Source organism: Oncorhynchus mykiss, chromosome 9 (genome assembly GCF_057628025.1).
Source record: "Oncorhynchus mykiss isolate SJ-2025 chromosome 9, ASM5762802v1, whole genome shotgun sequence".
NCBI lineage: Eukaryota > Metazoa > Chordata > Actinopteri > Salmoniformes > Salmonidae > Oncorhynchus > Oncorhynchus mykiss.
Window position 1 is genome coordinate 19,366,081 of NC_143030.1, and position 21,175 is coordinate 19,387,255.

The window sequence follows — 21,175 nt, forward strand, 5'->3', positions numbered from 1 at the left end:
GGATTGTGTTGAGACACAGATCGGGGGAAGGGCACCAAAACATCTCAAATCAAATCAAATCAGCATTGAAGGTCCCCAAGAACACAGTGGCCTCCATCATTCTTAAATGGAAGACGTTTAGAAGACTCTTCCAAGAGCTTACCGCCAGGCCAAACTGAGCAATCGGGGGAGAAGGGCCTTGGTCAGGGAGGTGACCAAGAACCTGATGGTCACTCTGACAGAGCGGTAGAGTTACTCTGTGGAGATGGGAGAACCTTCCAGAAGGACAATCAGGGCTTTATGGTAGAGTGGTCAGACGGAAGCCACTCCTCAGTAAAAGGCACATGACAAACCGCTTAGAGTTTGCCAAAAAGTCAGCTAAAGACTCTCGGACCATGAGAAACAAGATTCTTTGATTGGATGAAACCAAGATTGAAGTCGTTGGCCTGAATGCCAAGCATCACGTCTGGAGGAAACCTGGCACCATCCCTACGGTGATGCACGGTGGTGGAAGAATCATGCTGTGGGATGTTTTTCAGCAGCAGGGACTGGGAGAACACTCAGGATCGAGGCAAAGATGAACAGAGAAAAGTACAGAGAGATCCTTGATGAAAACCTGCTCCAGAGCTCTCAGGACCTCAGACCAGGGTGAAGGTTCTCCTTCCAACCGTACAACGACCCTAAGCACACAGACAAGACAACGCAGGAGTGGCTTTGGGACAAGTCTATGAGCGGCCCAGCCAAAGGCTGGACATAAACCTGATTGAACTTCTCTGGAGAGACTTGAAAAAAGCTGTGCAGCGAAAGAGCTTGAGAGGATCTTCAGAGAAGAATGGGAGAACCTTCCCAAATACAGGTGTGCCAAGCTTGTAACGTCATACCCAAGAAGATACGGGGCTGTAATCACTGCCAACGGTCCTTCAACAAAGTACTGAGTACAGGATCTGAATACTTATGTAAATGTGATATTTCAGTATTACATTTTTTATAAATTAGCAAACATTTATAAAAAATGCTTTTTGCTTTGTCATTTTGTTTATTGTGTGTTGATTGATGAGGGGATTTTCTTTTTTAATAACGTATCAATATATGGAAAAAGTCAACTAGGTCTGAATACTTTCTGAAGTTAATGTGTTCATGATACGTTTAGTGCCTTTAACTCACATTCTTATAGGACTACCAATAAACTGTTTAAAAAAATAAAAGATGGTGCCTAAACAAGAAAACCACTTGAGACGATGTTCATTTCATTCACTGGAGAATCCAAAAAATGTCTATCACTTTTGAGTTATACTTTGCTTTCATACCTTATATTTGTATTTTTCTGTTGAAGCATCTAAGCCCTAAAAAATAGCACCACTCCAGTTTCCCAAGGAAGTGTCACTGATAAGATGGCGTCTGAGAAGAAGGCTGACGTTTTACGTATTCCCAAACAATTGGGTTTTTTGTTTGTTTCTTTGCGTTGTTTGTAACACATTTTTAAACTTATTTTTTACATAATGTTGCCGCTATCATCTCTTTTGTCCGTAAATAACTTCTGGACATCAGAACTGCGATTACTCACCACGGACTGGCAGAATCCTTTTTTTCCTTTAACGATTCCAACTAGCCCAACATGAATGATATACTGCTTTCCTGGGAACAGGTCCAGATCCCCCCCCATCTGCATGAAGAGAAGGCAGAGAAAAATGGGCCAGAGGAGGGGCTGCCTTCTGAGAATTCGTAGGTGATCGACAAAAAACACAATTCCTTCCATTCTGCCAGCAAACGTGTAATCTTTGGAAAATAAAATCGATGACTTACACAGAAGATTAAACTACCAACGGGACATTCAAAACTGTAATATCTTATGCTTCACGGAGTCGTGGCTGAACGATGACATTACAACATTATCAACATACAGCTGGCTGGTTATACGCTGTACCGGCAGGATAGAACTATGAACTAGGATAGGACTATGTATTTTTTGTAAACAACAGCTGGTGCAGGATATCTAAGGAATTTTGGAGCAATTGCTCGCCTGAGGTAGAGTATCTCATGACAAGCTGTTGACCACAATGTCTATCTAGAGAGTTTTTATTTGTATTTTTCGTAGCTGTCTACATACCATCACAGACTGAGGCTGGCACTAAGACCGTATTGAATGAGCTGTGTTCACCATAAGGAAACAATAAATCGCTCACCCAGAGGTGGCGCTCCTAGTAACCGGGGACTTTAATGCAGGGAAACTTAAATCCGTTTGACCAAATTTCTGTCAGCATGTTAAATGTGCAACCGGAGGGGAAAAAAACTCTGGACCACCTTTACTCCACACACAGAGACAAATACACCCTCCATTTGGCAAATCTGACCATAATTCTATCCTCCTGATTCCTGCTTACAAGTAAAAATTAAAGCAGGAAGCACCAGTGACTTGATCAATAAAACAGTGGTCAGATGAAGCAGATGATAAGCTACATTTTCAACCTTTCCCTGTCCGAGTCTGTAATTCCAAAATGTTTAAAGCAGACCACCATAGTCCCTGTGCCCAATAACACTAAGGTAACTTGCCTAAATGACTACAAACCATGAAGTGCTTTGAAAGGCTGGTCATGGCTCACATCAACACCATTATCCCAGAAACCCTAGACCCACTTCAATTTACAGACCGCCCCAACAGATCCACAGATGATGCAATCTCTATTGAACTCCACACTGCCCTTTCCTACCTGGACAAAAGGAACACCTATGTGAGTATGCTATTCATTGACTAAAGCTCAGCTTTCAACAACATAGTTCCCTCATAGATCATAAATAAGCAAAGGACCCTGGGACTAAACACCTGCAACTGGATCCTGTACTTTTTGACAGGCCGCTCCCATGTGGTGAGGGCAGGTAACAACACATCCGCCACGCTGATCCTCCACACAGGAGCCCCTCAGAGGTGCGTGCTCAATCCCCTCCTGTACTCCCTGTTCACTCATGACTGCCAGGCACAACTCCAACACTATTGTTAAGTTTGTGTATGACACAACAGTGGTAGGCCTGATCACCAACAACGAAGAGGGAGCATATAGGGAGGAGGTCAGAGACCTGGCCGTGAGGTGCCAGGACAATAACCTCTCCCTCAACGTGATCAAGACAAAGGAGATGATTGTGGACTACAGAAAAAGAGGACTGAGCACGCCCCCATTCTCATCGACGGGGCTGCAGTGGAGCAGGTTGAGAGCTTCAAGTTCCTTGGTTTCCACATCACCAACAAACTAACATGGTCAAAGCACACCAAGACAGTCATGAAGAGGGCACGACAAAACCTATTCCCCCTCAGGAGACTGAAAAGATTTGGCATGAGTTCTCAGATCCTCAAAAGGATCTACAGCTGCACGATCGAGAGCATCCTGACGGGTTCCATCACTGCATGGTATGGCAACTCCCCGGCCTCCAACCGCAAGGCACTATAGAGGGTAGTGCGTACAGCCCAGTACATCACTGGGCCCAAGCTTCCAGCCATCCAGGACCTCTATACCAGGCAGTGTCAGAGGAAGGCCCTAAACATTGTCAAAGACTCCAGCCACCCTAGTCATAGACTGTTCTCTCTGCTACCGCATGGCAAGTGGTACCAGAACACCAAGTCTAGGTCCAAGAGTCTTCTAAACAGCTTCTACCCCCAAGCCATAAGACTCCTGAACATCTCATCAAATGGCTACCAAGACTATTTGCATTGCCACCCCCCCCCCCCTTATTTACACAGCTGCTACTCTCTGTTTTTATCATCTATCATCTACATACTACCTCAACAAACCGGTGCCCCCGCACATTGACTCTGTACCGGTACCCCACTGTATATAGTCTTGCTTTTGTTATTTTACTGCTGCTCTTTAATGACTTGTTACTGTTATTTCTTAATCTTATCCATATATTTCTTTTTAAACTGCCATGTTGGTTTGGGGCTTGTAAGTAAGCATTTCCCTGTAAGGCCTGTTGTATTGTGCACATGTGACTAATACAATTTGATTTGATAACAAAGAAATACTCACTACCATAGAAAAGGGGCATGTTAAGTGTTCCCTGCATTATTCTATGTAACTGTCAATCTTAAGGGTGTGTGTGTGTGTGTGTGTGTGTGTGTGTGTGTGTGTGTGTGTGTGTGTGTGTGTGTGTGTGTGTGTGTGCGTGTGTGTGTGTGTGTGTGTGTGTAACTGGGCCTATATAAGATGACAGAGGACGGGACTAGAATGTGGAGATCAACTGGAGGTGAAGATTAAGACTGGACTAGTCTGTTAAACTACACTATACATCTCTGGTAAGACTTCTCTGTCTAAACACTGCATGTAGCGTTTGTGTATTTTATTGTTGAGATATATTACATTGTTCATGTTGTAATGGCCTTTGTGACAATCTGTCTTTGTAAAAAGTGCTGAATAAATAAATGTTGTTGATTGTTGTGTAATAGAATGATGCAGGTGACCTTTATTTAAATCAGTCTAGAGTCTTTGGCATCTAGTTTTGCAGTCACATTGATAGATGTGTTTAGGACACAAAAACTATTATAGAATATCGTTGGGTTTCAACTGAGCCCTATTTCTCCTTAGACCCAAATGTGATCATTTAGAGAGTAATTGACTATCACAGTACTGTTATTAGTATTATAATATTTTTTAACCCAAATAACATCTTATTGAGAGTTTTCTGACCCTATGACATGCAGAAAAACCAAGGGATTGGTTTGTGTTTAAAGGATCTGTTTTAGTGGACTCAGAGAGAACAATGTTGAAACAAACAGATACTCCTGAGGTAAGAAACTCATCATCACAATATAGTAGGACATTTGTCTGAAATAAACCACACAATATTATGTTTGGTTCTCGTCAAATACTATGCTACTGCATTGCTGATATCTCTTAAATATACACAATATACACAACCCTTTTCTGTTGCTGTCAATACTAAACTCACCAAATTAAATCATAATGAAAGGAAACTTACTTCATTATGTTGATGTTAACACAATATAACGATGACATTTGTCTGCAACATACCAAACTGTACTGTATACATATATATGAATATGCATCTAGAATTAAGTAATATAATATACTTTCCTGACTAAGTGAGAGAATAATATGTCAGAATTATGTTTTATTTATCTTACAATAACTTTTTATGAAATGCCATGTTACTTTAGAAGTGTTGTTGCTCAATTAAAGACATTGAATAAAATATTTTTTTCTTACCTATCAACACTTCAGTTCACCAAACTATATCATTATGAAATAATATCCTGTACACATACATTTTTCTGTCTCTTTCGTTCATTCTGTCAGACTGTGCGTCTGTCTCACTCCATCAATGATGAAGAGATAAAGTATGTGAAGGAGAGGAAGACTCTGATTAAGAAGTGGCTGAAAGGTCAGGGTATCGACTGTGAACTAGTGGGTACTCTAATTTCCTCTTTCTTTTGATCATTCTCTCTCTCGTGCAAGCTCTCATTCTCTCTCTCACTCCACATCCATCTACATAGGGATCCCCCTCTCATGTCTCCAGCTACCTGTTAGCCCAGCCCCCCCATCTCTCTTATATAATGTATGATGGGACACTGATGTGAAATTCTCTAGATTTGATCTCTCTGTCTCTCTCTCTGTGTCTCTGTGTCTCTCTCTCTCTCACTGTGTCTCTCCGCCTGTGTCTCTCTCTGTCTCTCTCTCCCCATCTCTCAGGAGGATGTTCCTAACATAGCGTTGCTGGGGTCAGGTGGAGGAGAGAGGGCAGCAGTGGGCATGCTGGGATCTCTGCATCAGCTGGAACAGGACAACCTGCTGGGCAGCCTCCTCTACATGTGTGGGGTGTCAGGCACCACCTGGTACACACACACACACACACACACACACACACACACACACACACACACACACACACATGCACACACATGCACACACACACACTTATTTACTATTATTCTTAGTGGTAAAGTTCTGGTAAAGTGGTAAAGTTCTGGTAACTCTCTGGTAACTCTCTCTCGCTCGTCCACCCCTTTCTCTCTCTCTCACACACACACACACACACACACACACACACACACACACACACACACACACACACACACACACACACACACACACACAGGAGCATGTCATCCCTGTACAGTGATCCAGATTGGTCGCTGAATAATCGTTGTGTTGAGGTGATAAAGAAGATGAAGGGTCCTACGATGGACTCGAAGAAGGTTGTGGACTGGCTGATAATGCGGGAAGACAGCGACCAGGACTTCAGCCTCACTGACTTTTTGGGAGCCTTCACTGCCTCCACTTTCATGAAGGAGGTCAGTGTATGGTTTATGTGTGTGTGTTTGCGTGTGTCTCTCTATCTCTGCCTCTGTTGAGCTGATTATCTCTCCCCTTGTCACGCCCTGACCATAGAGAGCACTCAGGGTCCTCTATGGTGCGAAAGGTCAGAGCGTGACCAGGTTTTTTTTTTCTAGTATTGTTATTTCTATATTGGTGTAGGTGTGTGGTTCCCAGTTAGAGGCAGCTGATTATCGTTGTCTCTAATTGGGGATCATACTTAAGTTGTCCATTGTTCCCACCTGCGTTGTGGGATAATGTTTTCAGTTAGTGCCAAAGTGCGCTCTGTACTGGATGTTTGTTCATTCTTTGATGTTTTTGTTAAGTTTCACTTTGAAATAAAGTATGTGGAACTATACACACGCTCTGCCTTGGTCCACTCCTTTCGACGAATGTGACATCCCTGTCTCTTCCCCCTTTTTCTCTCTCTCTTGTATCAGATGGACACTCGCCGTCTCTCTGAAGATGCTCACAGGGACAGCACCAACCCCTACCCCATCTACAACGCCATAGAACTGGACTGCTACAGACAGCATTACACTAAAGGTGACACTTATGCAGCATTCACGCAAACTCAGAACTTCTGAGTTAAAATCAACTTTATTCCCATAGAGGTTCCTACCGGTTGATTCTGATACTTTCTGACACCCCAAAACCAAGCCAGGCATTAGTCTGAGTCCCAGTCAGCCTCTGTTTAGAAGTAGTGCACTATATAGGGAATAGGGTGTCATTTCAGACAATTCTCCCCCACTGTTTTAACTGTAGGGGTGTGGTTTGAGATGACCCCCCACGAGAGCGGCTTCTCCGGATTGGGCGCTTTCGCCCCCACTTCCTGTCTCAGGAGCCGGTTTAAAGGCAAGACTCTGATAGAGAAGAGGAAGGAAATGGACATGGTTCTGCTGCAAGGTGGGGAACGCAAAGACACACACATGTACACACACACACATGCACAAGCAAACGTGCACACACACATCAATGTAATGTTGTTTGTTTGTTGTTGCTGGGCAGGTATCTGTGAGAGTGCCTTCGCAGAAGGGCAGGTGAACAATGCTGAGGTAGCAAAAAATATCTGGGGCTTATTTGAAGGTAAGCCACAGTGCATCGCGCTAGTTACTCTGCAAGGCTAGTGTGTAGAATTGTAAGTTGTATTTCAGATCATTGAAACAACATTCCCTTTGAGTTCAGTTGTGATAAATAATGTTTATATTTTCATTTTTACCATATCTTTAGGTGACAAAAATGTCTTAAAATCAGAATAACTAATTCTAAGGTAGTCTTTCACCCCTCCCCTTACCCTACCCATCCAGATAATAAAACACCCATCAAAGACAACGATAGAGAGACAAAATAAAAAAGATAAGTCGATAAGAAAGAATACAACACAAAGAAACAACAATGAAGAGAATCCCCTTCAATCAAAAATAAATACAAAAAATGTAAACAATACTCCAAAACAATATTAGACAATAAACTACAGGACAATACTAGACAGTAAACTACAGGACAATACTAGACAGTAAACTACAGGACAATATTAGACAATAAACTACAGGACAATACTAGACAATAAACTACAGGACAATACTAGACAATAAACTACAGGACAATACTAGACAATAAACTACAGGACAATACTAGACAATAAACTACAGGACATTACTAGACAATAAACTACAGGACATTACTAGACAATAAACTACAGGACATTACTAGACAATAAACTACAGGACAATACTAGACAATAAACTACAGGACATTACTAGACAATAAACTACAGGACAATACTAGACAGTAAACTACAGGAAAATACTAGACAGTAAACTACAGGACAATACTAGACAATAAACTACAGGACAATACTAGACAATAAACTACAGGACATTACTAGACAATAAACTACAGGACAATACTAGACAATAAACTACAGGACAATACTAGACAATAAACTACAGGACATTACTAGACAATAAACTACAGGACAATACTAGACAGTAAACTACAGGACATTACTAGACAATAAACTACAGGACAATACTAGACAGTAAACTACAGGACATTACTAGACAATAAACTACAGGACAATACTAGACAGTAAACTACAGGACATTACTAGACAATAAACTACAGGACATTACTAGACAATAAACTACAGGACAATACTAGACAGTAAACTACAGGACATTACTAGACAATAAACTACAGGACAATACTAGACAGTAAACTACAGGACATTACTAGACAATAAACTACAGGACAATAGTAGACAATGAACTACAGGACATTAGTAGACAATAAACTACAGGACAATACTAGACAATAAACTACAGGACAATACTAGACAGTAAACTACAGGACAATACTAGACAATAAACTACAGGACAATACTAGACAATAAACTACAGGACAATACTAGACAGTAACCTACAGAACAATAGTAGACAAACTACAGGACAATAGTAGACAATACTCCAAAACAATACTAGACAATAAACTACAGGACAATACTAGACAGTAAACTACAGGACATTACTAGACAATAAACTACAGGACAATACTAGACAGTAAACTACAGGACATTACTAGACAATAAACTACAGGACAATAGTAGGCAATAAACTACAGGACAATACTAGACAGTAACCTACAGAACAATAGTAGACAAACTACAGGACAATAGTAGACAATAAACTACAGGACAATACTAGACAGTAAACTACAGGAAATTACTAGACAATAAACTACAGGACAATAGTAGACAATAAACTACAGGACAATACTAGACAGTAACCTACAGAACAATAGTAGACAAACTACAGGACAATAGTAGACAAACTACAGGACAATACTAGACAATAAACTACAGGACAATACTAGACAGTAAACTACAGGACATTACTAGACAATAAACTACAGCACAATAGTAGACAAACTACAGGACAATACTAGACAATAAACCACAGGACAATACTAGACAGTAAACTACAGGACATTACTAGACAATAAACTACAGGACAATAGTAGACAAACTACCGGACAATACTAGACAATAAACTACAGGACAATGCGAGACAATTAAAATACAGAACAATAGTAGACAATAAACTGCAGGACAATACTAGACAATAAACTACAGGACAATAGTAGACAAACTACAGGACAATACTATACAATTAACTACAGGACAATACTAGACAATAAACTACAGGACATTACTAGACAATAAACTACAGGACAATAGTAGACATACTACAGGACAATAGTAGACAATAAACTACAGGACAATGCGAGACAATTAAAATACAGAACAATAGTAGACAATAAACTACAGGACATTACTAGACAATAAACTACAGGACAATAGTAGACATACTACAGGACATTACTAGACAATAAACTACAGGACAATGCGAGACAATTAAAATACAGAACAATAGTAGACAATAAACTACAGGACATTACTAGACAATAAACTACAGGACAATAGTAGACAAACTACAGGACAATACTATACAATTAACTACAGGACAATACTAGACAATAAACTACAGGACATTACTAGACAATAAACTACAGGACAATAGTAGACAAACTACAGGACAATACTAGACAATAAACTACAGGACAATGCGAGACAATTAAAATACAGAACGATAGTAGACAATAAACTGCAGGACAATACTAGACAATAAACTACAGGACAATACTAGACAATAAACTACAGGACAATAGTAGACAAACTACAGGACAATACTAGACAATAAACTACAGGACAATAGTAGACAAACTACAGGACAATACTAGACAATAAACTACAGGACAATACTAGACAATAAACTAGAGGACAATACTAGACAATAAACTACAGGACAATACTAGACAATAAACTACAGGACAATACTTGACAATAAACTACAGGACAATAGTAGACAAACTACTGGACAATAGTGGACAATAAACTACAGGACAATACTAGACAATAAACTACAGGACAATACTAGACAATAAACTACAGGACAATAGTAGACAAACTACAGGACAATACCAGACAATAAACTACAGGACAATAAACTACAGGACAATACTAGACAATTAAAATACAGGATAATAGTAGACACTAAACTACTGGACAATAGTAGACAATACACTACAGGCCAATGTTGGACAATAAACTACAGGACACTACTAGACAATAAACTACAGGACAGTAGTAGACAATACATTTGATTCCGTTCCCCCTACTCCATTCCAGCCAATACAATGAGCCCGTCCTGTTATAGCTCCTCCCACCAGCCTCCTCCGGTCCATTTATCTCCCCACACACAGGCAGTCGGATGGTTAAAAAAACGGCTTACTGTGTTGGGGACTGTCTGTGTGGGGAGATAAATGGACCAGAGGAGGCTGGTGGGAGTAGCTGTAGGACGTCAAGCTCATTGTAATGGCTGGAATAGAATAGTGAGTTTTACATGTCTCTACCAGGGCTACTTATCATGAGAGGAGGTTGTGTTTCCAAATCACCTCTGCTACACGTGACCAACCTGTTCTGTTCTGCAGGACACGAGAGCATGATGTTGAAAGAGAACATGAATATGGTTGAGAGAAGCGGGAAGGTAAAGGTGTGTGAGTGTGTGTCCTCCCGAGTGGTGAGGTGTGTGTCTGAGCTGATCAAGTACGCTGAGGACCCAGATCCACTGAAGACAAGGGAAGTCATCACCACACTGGGACAACTACTGGAAGGTGAGACACACACGTATACACACACTATTGCACAAAGACACCATAATCATGACCCCAGTGATAATGTGTATAATGACTCTAGGTCTTGTGAGCAGTAAGGGTGAGATGCTGTGGAACATGGACCCTGAGAGCTGGAAGAGAACCAGCCTGGTGGAGAGAAAGAAGTTCATAGAGACAGTCAGTCTGGAGCTCATCCTCTCCTCAGACAGCTGGGCAAAAGACTGGAAGGACCAGCGCTGCAACTGCATCGGTAACAAAGGCATTATATTACTCCAACACCAGGTTAGCCCGTTGAACTACAGCCTGCACTCTGAGATATAAAAAGGTTATTTTGCTGTCCGTGTGGGAGAGCACTTTGAAGAACCTTTATGGGTTTCATGTACTGTTGAACCCCATTAAGTTCCATGTATAACCTTCTCTGGAAAAGGCTCTACGTGGAACCAAAAAGGGTTCCACATGAAACCCAAACGGGTTATCAAAGGGTTCTCCCACAGAAACAACTGAAGAACCCTTTATAGGTAGGTAGCACTATGTAGTACTTTTATACTTAGAGGCATTAGACCCTACATCTGCACAGGTAACACTAACTTCCACAGTACCACTTCTATTACCTGACTTTGCCTTCATGACTCAAGACCATGTTAGTTCACTGACCTGATGCCTTGGAGCTGAGTTTTTTACAGAAGGTTTGGGGACCTGGATGTAAAATGCAGTATGGTTATGTGGTAATATGGTCTTAGTGTAAGAGGGTATATGGTACTAGGTAGTTATAAACAGTGGACATCTGTATCTAGTACAGCTCCAATAGGGGAGGCTGGTGGAGGGAGAAATCAGAGGACTGCTTATTGTAATGCTTGGGAATGGCATCATGAACGATATCAAACACATATCAAACACGTGTTTGGTACGATTTCTCAATCCGTTCCATCCATTACAGTGAACCTATTTGAAGCCAATGATTTACTGCTGTGCCACAGAGCTTTGCTAAAATCTGTGGAGAAAAACCCCTCTGATAATCACACCTTGCTATTTTTTGCTGACCAGCAGATGTGTTCACTAATGTGCATTGTGAATGGATAAGGAAGCTCAGAGTAATAAACCTATTCTCAACACATTTTGCTGGAAAGCCTCAATGCTTAAGGAAGCTTAGTTTCCCCATCACTAATCCTAACCACTCCAAGTTAAAGGGTGGCTGAACTTCCTGATTTGGCCTAGTTTTAGAGTTGGTTCATTAAGAGATGCTAGTTGCCACGACTGGATTCAAAAGTGAGTTGGTTTCGGGATGTGAATTGATGTGGGTGTCTGATCGCAGATGGGAAGAGTTATTAAATTACTTCTCCAATTATTGTGGTGTGTGACCGTGGCAAAATAGATTTGACTTTGGACAGCTGGGGCTACTTAGGGACAGTCAATCAATTTAAAAGACGCAATTACACACCTTTCAGTTCTCAACAAATGCTTTATATGTTTAAATTGAATTTCTACAATTTATAGTTGGTTTGAGGTTTTAAAGTCATTGAAATTTGGAGATTGTACATTGTGTAATTGACCGATGGTCTCTAACTAGCCCTATAGGAATATCCAAAATCAAACCACATTTACCACTGCCATTACTATTTGGTCACTGCATCTGCACTCCGAATTGATGATTACTTGATTGCTGCCAGCTGTGGGCAGGATTGAAATAAATCGACCTTCATTTACGTAGTGACATTCTCAGGTACAAAACTATGTTTTTGTTTAATACAGTCAAATAAATGTTTCTGGCTCATATCAATGCCACGCTGTTTTCTAAATGAGAAGTTGTTTTTTAGGGAGAGTTTACTTTTAATGCCTAAACCTAACCTGTCGAAGTTAATGCTTAACCTAACCCTAACCTAACCCTTATCTTAACCACTCACAATTAACACCTAATACTGCTAACTGTACTACATAGTTGAGCTCTAACTTGTACTATCGTTACAGCATGCACGTTTTGCTATGAGACCGTGTTGTACTGTCACGTTCCCAAACTCTCTCATCATAATGACATGAGAAATGTTTATTCTCTTGTCCTCTCCAGAAAGGGAGAACTGAGATGATTTTTTACCAGTTAAGAATAATTGAAATTGGTGTCTCCCCCAGATTTAATCTTTTGGATTATACTGATCATTTTACTTCCGCCGAAAGCACCATGGGGAACCACATCCAACTTCCTCTTCAAGATCAAAGGTACAATAACATCAGAGCTCTTCCTAACATGATAGCATAACTAGTATCAGTCATCAGGATCTTATGTTTCCCTCCAAAATGTCAACTTTCTTGGTTCTCTCTTCTCGTGCTCTCTTTCTACCCCTCCCCCGCTCTCTCTCTATCCCCCCGCTCGCTCTTTCTATCCCCCCGCTCGCTCTCTCTATCCCCCCGCTCGCTCTTTCTATCCCCCCGCTCGCTCTCTCTATCCCCCCGCTCGCTCTCTCTATCCCCCCGCTCGCTCTCTCTATCCCCCCGCCCGCTCTTTCTATCCCCCCGCTCACTCTCTATCCCCCCGCTCTCTCTCTATCCCCCCGCTCGCTCTTTCTATCCCCCCGCTCTCTCTCTCTATCCCCCCGCTCGCTCTCTCTATCCCCCCGCTCGCTCTCTCTATCCCCCCGCTCGCTCTCTATACCCCCGCTCTCTCTCTATCCCCCCGCTCGCTCTCTCTATCCCCCCGCTCGCTCTTTCTATCCCCCCGCTCGCTCTATCCACTCGCTCTCTATCACCTGCTCGCTCGCTCTCTTTCTCTACCCTCACACGCTCGCTCTTTCTACCCTCTCCCGCTCGCTCTTTCTACCCTCTCCCCCTCTTGCTCTCTCTCCCCCTCCCCCTCTTGCTCTCTCTCCCCCTCCCCTCCCCCGCTCTCTACCCCTCCGCTCGCTCTCTCTACCACCCCGCTCGCTCTCTCTATCACCTGCTCGCTCGCTCTCTTTCTCTACCCTCCCCCGCTCCCTCAAACCCCCCCGCTCGCTCTCTTTCTCTACCCTCCCCGCTCGCTCTCTTTCTCTACCCTCCCCCTCTACCTTCTCCCGCTCGCTCTCTACCTTCCTCCACTCCCTCATTCGCCCTCTACCTTCCCCCGCTCGCTCGCGCTCTCTACCTTCCCCCGCTCGCTCGCCCTCTCTACCTTCCCCCGCTCGCTCGCGCTCTCTACCTTCCCCCGCTCGCTCGCGCTCTCTACCTTCCCCCGCTCGCTCGCTCTCTCTACCCACTCGCTCGCTCTCTTTCTACCCACTCGCTCGCTCTCTCTCTACCCCCCTGTCTCGCTCTCTCTCTACCCCCCTGTCTCGCTCTCTCTCTACCCCCCTGTCTCGCTCGCTCTCTACCCCCCTGTCTCGCTCTCTCTCTACCCCCCCTGTCTCGCTCTCTCTCTACCCCCCCTGTCTCGCTCTCTCTCTACCCCCCCTGTCTCGCTCTCTCTCTATACCCCCCTGTCTCGCTCTACCTCTACCACCCTGTCTCGCTCTACCTCTACCCCCCTGTCTCGCTCTACCTCTACCCCCCTGTCTCGCTCTACCTCTACCCCCCTGTCTCGCTCTACCTCTACCCCCCTGTCTCGCTCTACCTCTACCCCCCTGTCTCGCTCTACCTCTACCCCCCTGTCTCGCTCTACCTCTACCCCCCTGTCTCGCTCGCTCTCTACCCCCCCTGTCTCGCTCGCTCTCTACCCCCCCTGTCTCGCTTTACCTCTACCCCCCTGTCTCGATCTACGCCCCCTCACTCTCTACCCCTCCTTTCGCTCTCCATCTCCCCAGATACTAGAGTTCCGGAGAGCATGGCATCCAAAGAGAAGATTCACCTGGTAGACGCTGCGTTAAAGATCAACTCTCCCTACCCCCCCGTCCTGCGCACTTCGAGGAAGGTCGACCTCATCATCTCCTTGGACTTTAGCGAAGACCCATTTGAGGCAAACACACACATTTATTCCTATTCAAGCCTTTCAGAAGAATATGAAGTGCCTAGGTAGTAGTGACCCTCTCTCTCTCCCCCCTCTAGTGTGCTCTTTAGGTAGATGTGACTCTCTCTCTCTTGTGTGCTCTCTAGGTAGTAGTGACCCTCTCTCTCTCCCCCCTCTAGTGTGCTCTCTAGGTAGTAGTGACCCTCTCTCTCTCTCTCCCTCTCTTGTGTGCTCTCTAGGTAGTAGTGACTCTCTCTCTCATCCCTCTCTCGTGTGCTCTCTAGGTAGTAGTGACTCTCTCTCTCTTTCGCTCACTCTCTAGGTAGTAGTGACCCTCTCTCTCTCTCCCTCTCTTGTGTGCTCTCTAGGTAGTAGTGACTCTCTCTCTCATCCCTCTCTCGTGTGCTCTAGGTAGTAGTGACTCTCTCTCTCTTTTGCTCACTCTCTAGGGAGTAGTGACTAGGGCACGTGTCAAACTCATTCCGTGGAGGGAGTGTCTGTGGGTTTTCGCTCCACCCTTGTACTAGATTGATGAATGGTCACTAATTAGTAAGGAAGTCCCCTCACCTGGTTGTCTAGGTCTTCATTGAAAAACCAAAAACCTGCAGCCACTCGGCCCTCCCTGGACTGAGTGACACTCCTGGCCTAGGGAGTAGGGCCTAGTGAGAAGGAAGTAGTGCCTTGGAATTAGGGAATAAGGGCTGGTTTGGAGAAGGACATTGACATAACCATACTACTGGTCCTGCTCCTGACAGACGGTGTTTAGTGCCAAACAGTACGCGGATGAGCTGAAGCTTCCCTTTCCCCCAGTGAAGGAGATTGTGAGGGAGGAGAAAGACCATCTGCAGGACTGCTACGTGTTTGAGGGGCGACACCCTGAAGAGCCCACCGTCATGCACATGCCCCTGTTCAACCTGCAGAACTGCAAAGGTCTGTGGTAGTCATCATAGTAGTCAGTGTCTCTCTGTCTATTATCCTTGTCTCTCTGACTACGCCCTATTCTGACTTAGTTTTTCTCTGTGTCATGTCTTTTTCCTGTATATCTGCGTTTTGATGGCATTAGTATTTAGTATTTTTTTTAATCAGTGTCACGATCGTCTTATGGAGTGGACCAAAGATCAGAGTGGTTAGAACACATTCTTCTTTATTTAATGAAGAACACTTCGATAAGAAACAAAAACGATAAGAAGAACGTGACTGCTATATAAACGATGTGCTAATGTGCAACATAACACAGACAATCACCCACGACCCACAATGACAAAACAGGCTACCTAAATATGGTTCCCAATCAGAGACAACGACTAACACCTGCCTCTGATTGAGAACCATATCAGGCCAAACACAGAAACAGACAAACTAGACATCCAACATAGAATGCCCACTCAGATCACACCCTGACCAAACAAAACATAGTAACATACAAAGCAAACTATGGTCAGGGTGTGACAATCAGAACACCATTTGATACAGCTACTCTTCCTGGGGATCACACAAAACACAATGGTAAATCTAAACAAACTTAAAGATACCAAAAACAATTTAGTCCAATGTTGCTAAATATCACATGGCTGTCCATGGTAATAATTTCTGTGTGTGTCTGTGTGAACAAGTAAAATGGAAAATGTTGACTCACCCTATATGTAGACTAGTTGAACACCAATGCCATCCTCCTCTCTTTCATGTAGACAAAACGGTCTATGGCTTTTAGTTTTTGTTGTCATAGGCTACCGAGCTAAAATTCTTGCTTGCCTAACTTCCTTGCATGGGCAACCATGACCCAGCTAAATTAGCTAGCTAGTTGACATGAGACTACTAGACTACATATAGACCCTACAGATGCGCGTGACTCTTGGCGGCATTGCGTAGCCCATCGCCATCTTCACCCATTAAACAGCATAGATTTGTTTTTATTACTTCTAAACAAAACAACTTTTTGAGGTTCTCATACGCTTACAATGATGTTTTGATTCTTGCTTGAACAGTCGCTAGGATTATATTTGGTTGTGATCTTTGAAAAATAACTATTTTCGATACAGCAGTTATCTAGAATGCTAACAATCATTGAAATAGCAGGACATTCATACAAACTTTAAAATCCAATTATAATCCAAAAGTAGTGTGAAATGCATTCATAAGCAACATGTAGAGGCTTTTCTTGCTGTTGTTCTATAAGAACTCCCCCTTGTTCTGACACCAGGTTGCACACCTCGCCCTCGTGTGGGAATGTTTGTAAACACAGAAACAAGTCTATTGAACCTCAATCATGTCAAGCCAGTGGCACAACATATTCATTTATGGTGACATCAGAATCGGCATCATAATCCTTGGCCTGTAGAGAGAATTAAGTCAAAACCCCATCTCCATCCATGGTTTAGGAAAGGGACGATTTAGCAAGCAAGCTACTGCAGGACATCAACACAAGCAGTTTTTCTGAAAATGAAGTTTTGCTTAGGAAAGGATTTGATTGGTGTAATTCCAAACTGGCCTCCCTTGGGGTGTGTTTTGCTGCACTAGGATAACCCACAGTTGAGATCAGCTCAATGCTGATAGGATAATTATTTAAAACAATGATAAAGGGAAGTCCAAAATGCTTGCTGGCATCACTCAATCAAATGCTACTGCTGCAACATGTTATACTCTTTGGGTCCAGGCAGCATCAGATGCATGAGCTACACATACTGACACAGAGGGGCGCTGTTTCCCTCCCTCAGATGATTTTTCCGGTGAGATTCAGCCACTTACGAAGTGACCTGAAAAGTATAAAAACACAGAAGCTGTGTTCGAATACCCATACTAACATACTGTATACTACATACTTAACATGTGTATATACTATTAGTTTACAGTATAAAACTAACGGGATCCTTTCAGTTGAGTGTACTATCGCTTCGCATGTCGACCAGAAGTTGATGCTGTTGCTATGCAACCGCTTGCTAGCTTGTTAGCATAACAAATTACTAGCTAGACTTTGGGTTTGTTTGTAAATTCAATCGGTAGTGTCAGGGAGTTGTCAGCTCGTCCGTTCGTAAATTCAGAGCGTTTCGCTCTCAGAACACTTTAATTAAGCTTCTTTGCCAACGTTTACTGACACCGGCTACATACAATGGGTGTTGGGCGTTTGTAAATGTATTTATTCTGTGCTCCGGCATTGTCAGATGAGAGTGCTCAGAAATCGGAGTAGATAGCCAGAGTGAATTTACGAACACACCTGCAAAACTATACCACTTAGCTAAGCTTTTGAATGACGTGAATAATCAAGTCAATAAACATTGGGCAGTTAGTAAATATACTGGATGTTTGATGTATTAGTAGCCAACTAACATTACAGTGGGTAGCTGACATACCTGTTACATAGTGCTATAATTATATGCTATTCGGTTTTTATAGCGTAGCTAACAAAATATAACTTTTTTGAAAGGTCATGACTTTATTACATTGCTGAACATTTTCTTAAAGACACACCTCAAATATGTCCACCCCTCCCATCTGAGCACAAGCCAGCTGATGTAAGACATGTACATTGTTCTGTTCTCTTCCTAGACATGGACGAGATTGAGAAGGAGAGGGAGATGTACCAAACGTTCCAAATGCCCTACAGTGCGCTTAAGCTCGACCACCTCCTGGAGAAGGCCCAGGCCAACATGAGGAACAACAGAGACAGGATCCTGGGACAGATCATTATGGCCATCCAACGCAGAAAGAAGCGCATGTCAGTGGCTCAATAGTTTTTATCAGTGGTGGAAAGTATCTGTACTTTACTATTAATACTTGACAACTTTTACTTAACAACATTACTAAAGAAGATAATATACTTTTTACTCCATACATTTTCTCTGACTGCCGAAATTGGCTTGTTACATTTTGAATGCTTAGCAGAACAGAAAAAGTCTAATTCATGCACTTATCAAGAGGACATTATTGTTCCTCCCTACTGCCTCTGATCTGGCAGACTGATTAGAAGCACCTGCTGTGCATCGGTTGCTCACCTGTGTTCCCTACAAATGCTGTCTTGAATCAAAAGGATTTGTACCTACACACTGGAGAAAGTTGCAGTGTCTGTGTATGTTATCCCTAATGCAGTGAAAATAATAAAAATAATATACAAAATTAACTAAGCTTTTTGAGACATCTTTTTGATTAGGACTCACTAAACACATCCATTGTTTGATGTCTGAGTGTTGGCGTGTGCCCCTGGCTATCTGTGAAAAATAAAATGGTGCCGTCTGGGTTGCTTAATATAAGGAATATGAAATTGTTTATCCTTTTGATACTGTTCCTGGAGAGCCTCCCTCCTGTAGGTTTTTGCTCCAGACCTTGTTCCTGGGATTGGAGTGAAAACCTACAGGAGGGTAGCACTTAAGGAACAGAGTCGGAGAGCCCAGGTCTATATGCTTCGGACACAAAGACTATTCTTGTTCTCAGACTAGGGGTTTTCAACTCTTACCCTACGAGGTCCGGACCCTGCTGGTTTTCTGTTCTAACTGATAATTAATTGCACCCACCTGGTGTCCCAGGTCTAAATCAGTTCCTGATTAGAGGTGAACAATGAAAACAAATGCACTGGCTTCGAGGTCCAGAGTTGAGTTTGAGGGTGATAGACTAATGACTTGTTGACCTTTTAGACTATGAACGCATAACTAAATGTGAATATGCATGTAGGTCTATAGGCCTATATGTAGGTGTATGGGCCTGCATATGTATAGGCCTATACTGGTAGGGCTACATATAGGTGGATAGGCCTACTACATACACTGCACATTGGAGTATAGCCTGCATCTCACGTCTCATTTCCTCCACCAGTACAGCAGCATACTGTGGACACACACACACCTCATTACGGACCTCCTGCAGGTACTAATGATCACACTCACTTCCCCTCGTTTCTGTTTGGCTGTACGGGTCCGTTAGGTTGGGGACTCCAATTGGTTTTTGCAGGAAACCGACTACTGCTGATACCCCACTAGAGGGGACACGGTGGTTAGTGGAACCCCCTGGAGGAGAGACAGGGCACTAGGGTCAGTCACTAGAGGGGACATGGTGGTTAGTGGTATATCATGGAGGAGAGACAGGGCACTAGGGTTAGTCCCTAGAGGGGACACGGTGGTTAGTGGAACCCCCTGGAGGAGAGACAGGGCACTAGGGCCAGTCACTAGAGGGGACACAGTGGTTAGTGGAACCCCCTGGAGGAGAGACAGGGCACTAGGGCCAGTCACTAGAGGGGACACAGTGGTTAGTGGAACCCTCTGGAGGAGAGACAGGGCACTAGGGCCAGTCACTAGAGGGGACACGGTGGTTAGTGGAACATCCTGGAGGAGAGACAGGGCACTAGGGTCAGTCACTAGAGGGGACACAGTGGTTAGTGGTATATCCTGGAGGAGAGACAGGGCACTAGGGTCAGTCATTATTGTACAATAAATTGTCAGGAAAGCAGATCATAATGAAGTATGTGTGCTCTCATCCTCTCAATAGAAGATAATGACAATAATTGCTCAATTATTGTGAACATTATACAGAAAGTATAGGGTCATATTACTGTAATAATACCATATAAGGCAGTCTATTCAGTGGGGTGTATTTAGAAATGTGTTTGATATTGAAGTACAATGAAAAGACTCCTCAATATAATGAGATGGGATGAGTTGCCCTCCATCCATTATAGTCTAAATGGCTTAAAGATAAAAAGAGAAATCAAAAGATTGGGGCCCTTGAGGATTATTATTCTAGTGTGTATGTATGTCTGTATGTGTGCATGTGTGCATGTGCATTCATGTGCCTGGGTGTGTATGTGAGTGTGTGCGTGCGAGCGAGAGACCAATATCATATTACCCTGATTACCCTGATTGCTCATCATATTACCCTGATTACCCTGATTGCTCATCATATTACCCTGATTACCCTGATTGCTCATCATATTACCCTGATTACCCTGATTGCTCATCATATTACCCTGATTGCTATACACATCAAACCTGAAACTGTGAAAGAGCCCAACTGCACTCTATGGATCTTAAACTCAACATTTGTAATGAGACAACTACAGTGTTCTATTCACAGAATTACAATGAGTAGAACAGGCATCCCCTACTACAGCTTCTATTTACATTATCTATCCTGTATGTGGATTGTTGATAATCAGGGACATTGGGCAATAGAGAAACTGGAGACACAAACACAGTCAATTAGCAGCTTTAAGACCTCCCACCCACTGCTCTCACTCTTTCCTGTCTCT

At 43.0% G+C, this 21,175-nt stretch overlaps 1 protein-coding gene across 1 annotated transcript in view; it reads left to right on the top strand.

Annotated features, from left to right (window-relative positions):
- The window catches only part of LOC110531617 (cytosolic phospholipase A2 gamma), a 33,458-nt gene extending 14,401 nt beyond the window's left edge, over positions 1-19,057 (top strand). Inside the window, exons 2-13 of the mRNA XM_090185687.1 lie at positions 5,283-5,390; positions 5,676-5,818; positions 6,082-6,277; positions 6,740-6,845; positions 7,065-7,205; positions 7,308-7,385; positions 10,851-11,033; positions 11,116-11,283; positions 13,158-13,244; positions 14,801-14,952; positions 15,699-15,873; positions 18,487-19,057. Of these exons, the coding sequence (XP_090041813.1) occupies positions 5,283-5,390; positions 5,676-5,818; positions 6,082-6,277; positions 6,740-6,845; positions 7,065-7,205; positions 7,308-7,385; positions 10,851-11,033; positions 11,116-11,283; positions 13,158-13,244; positions 14,801-14,952; positions 15,699-15,873; positions 18,487-18,671 (1,722 nt within the window). The 3' untranslated portion in view covers positions 18,672-19,057. The remainder of the gene's footprint in view (positions 1-5,282; positions 5,391-5,675; positions 5,819-6,081; positions 6,278-6,739; positions 6,846-7,064; positions 7,206-7,307; positions 7,386-10,850; positions 11,034-11,115; positions 11,284-13,157; positions 13,245-14,800; positions 14,953-15,698; positions 15,874-18,486) is intronic.
- Positions 19,058-21,175: the final 2,118 nt, after the last annotated feature.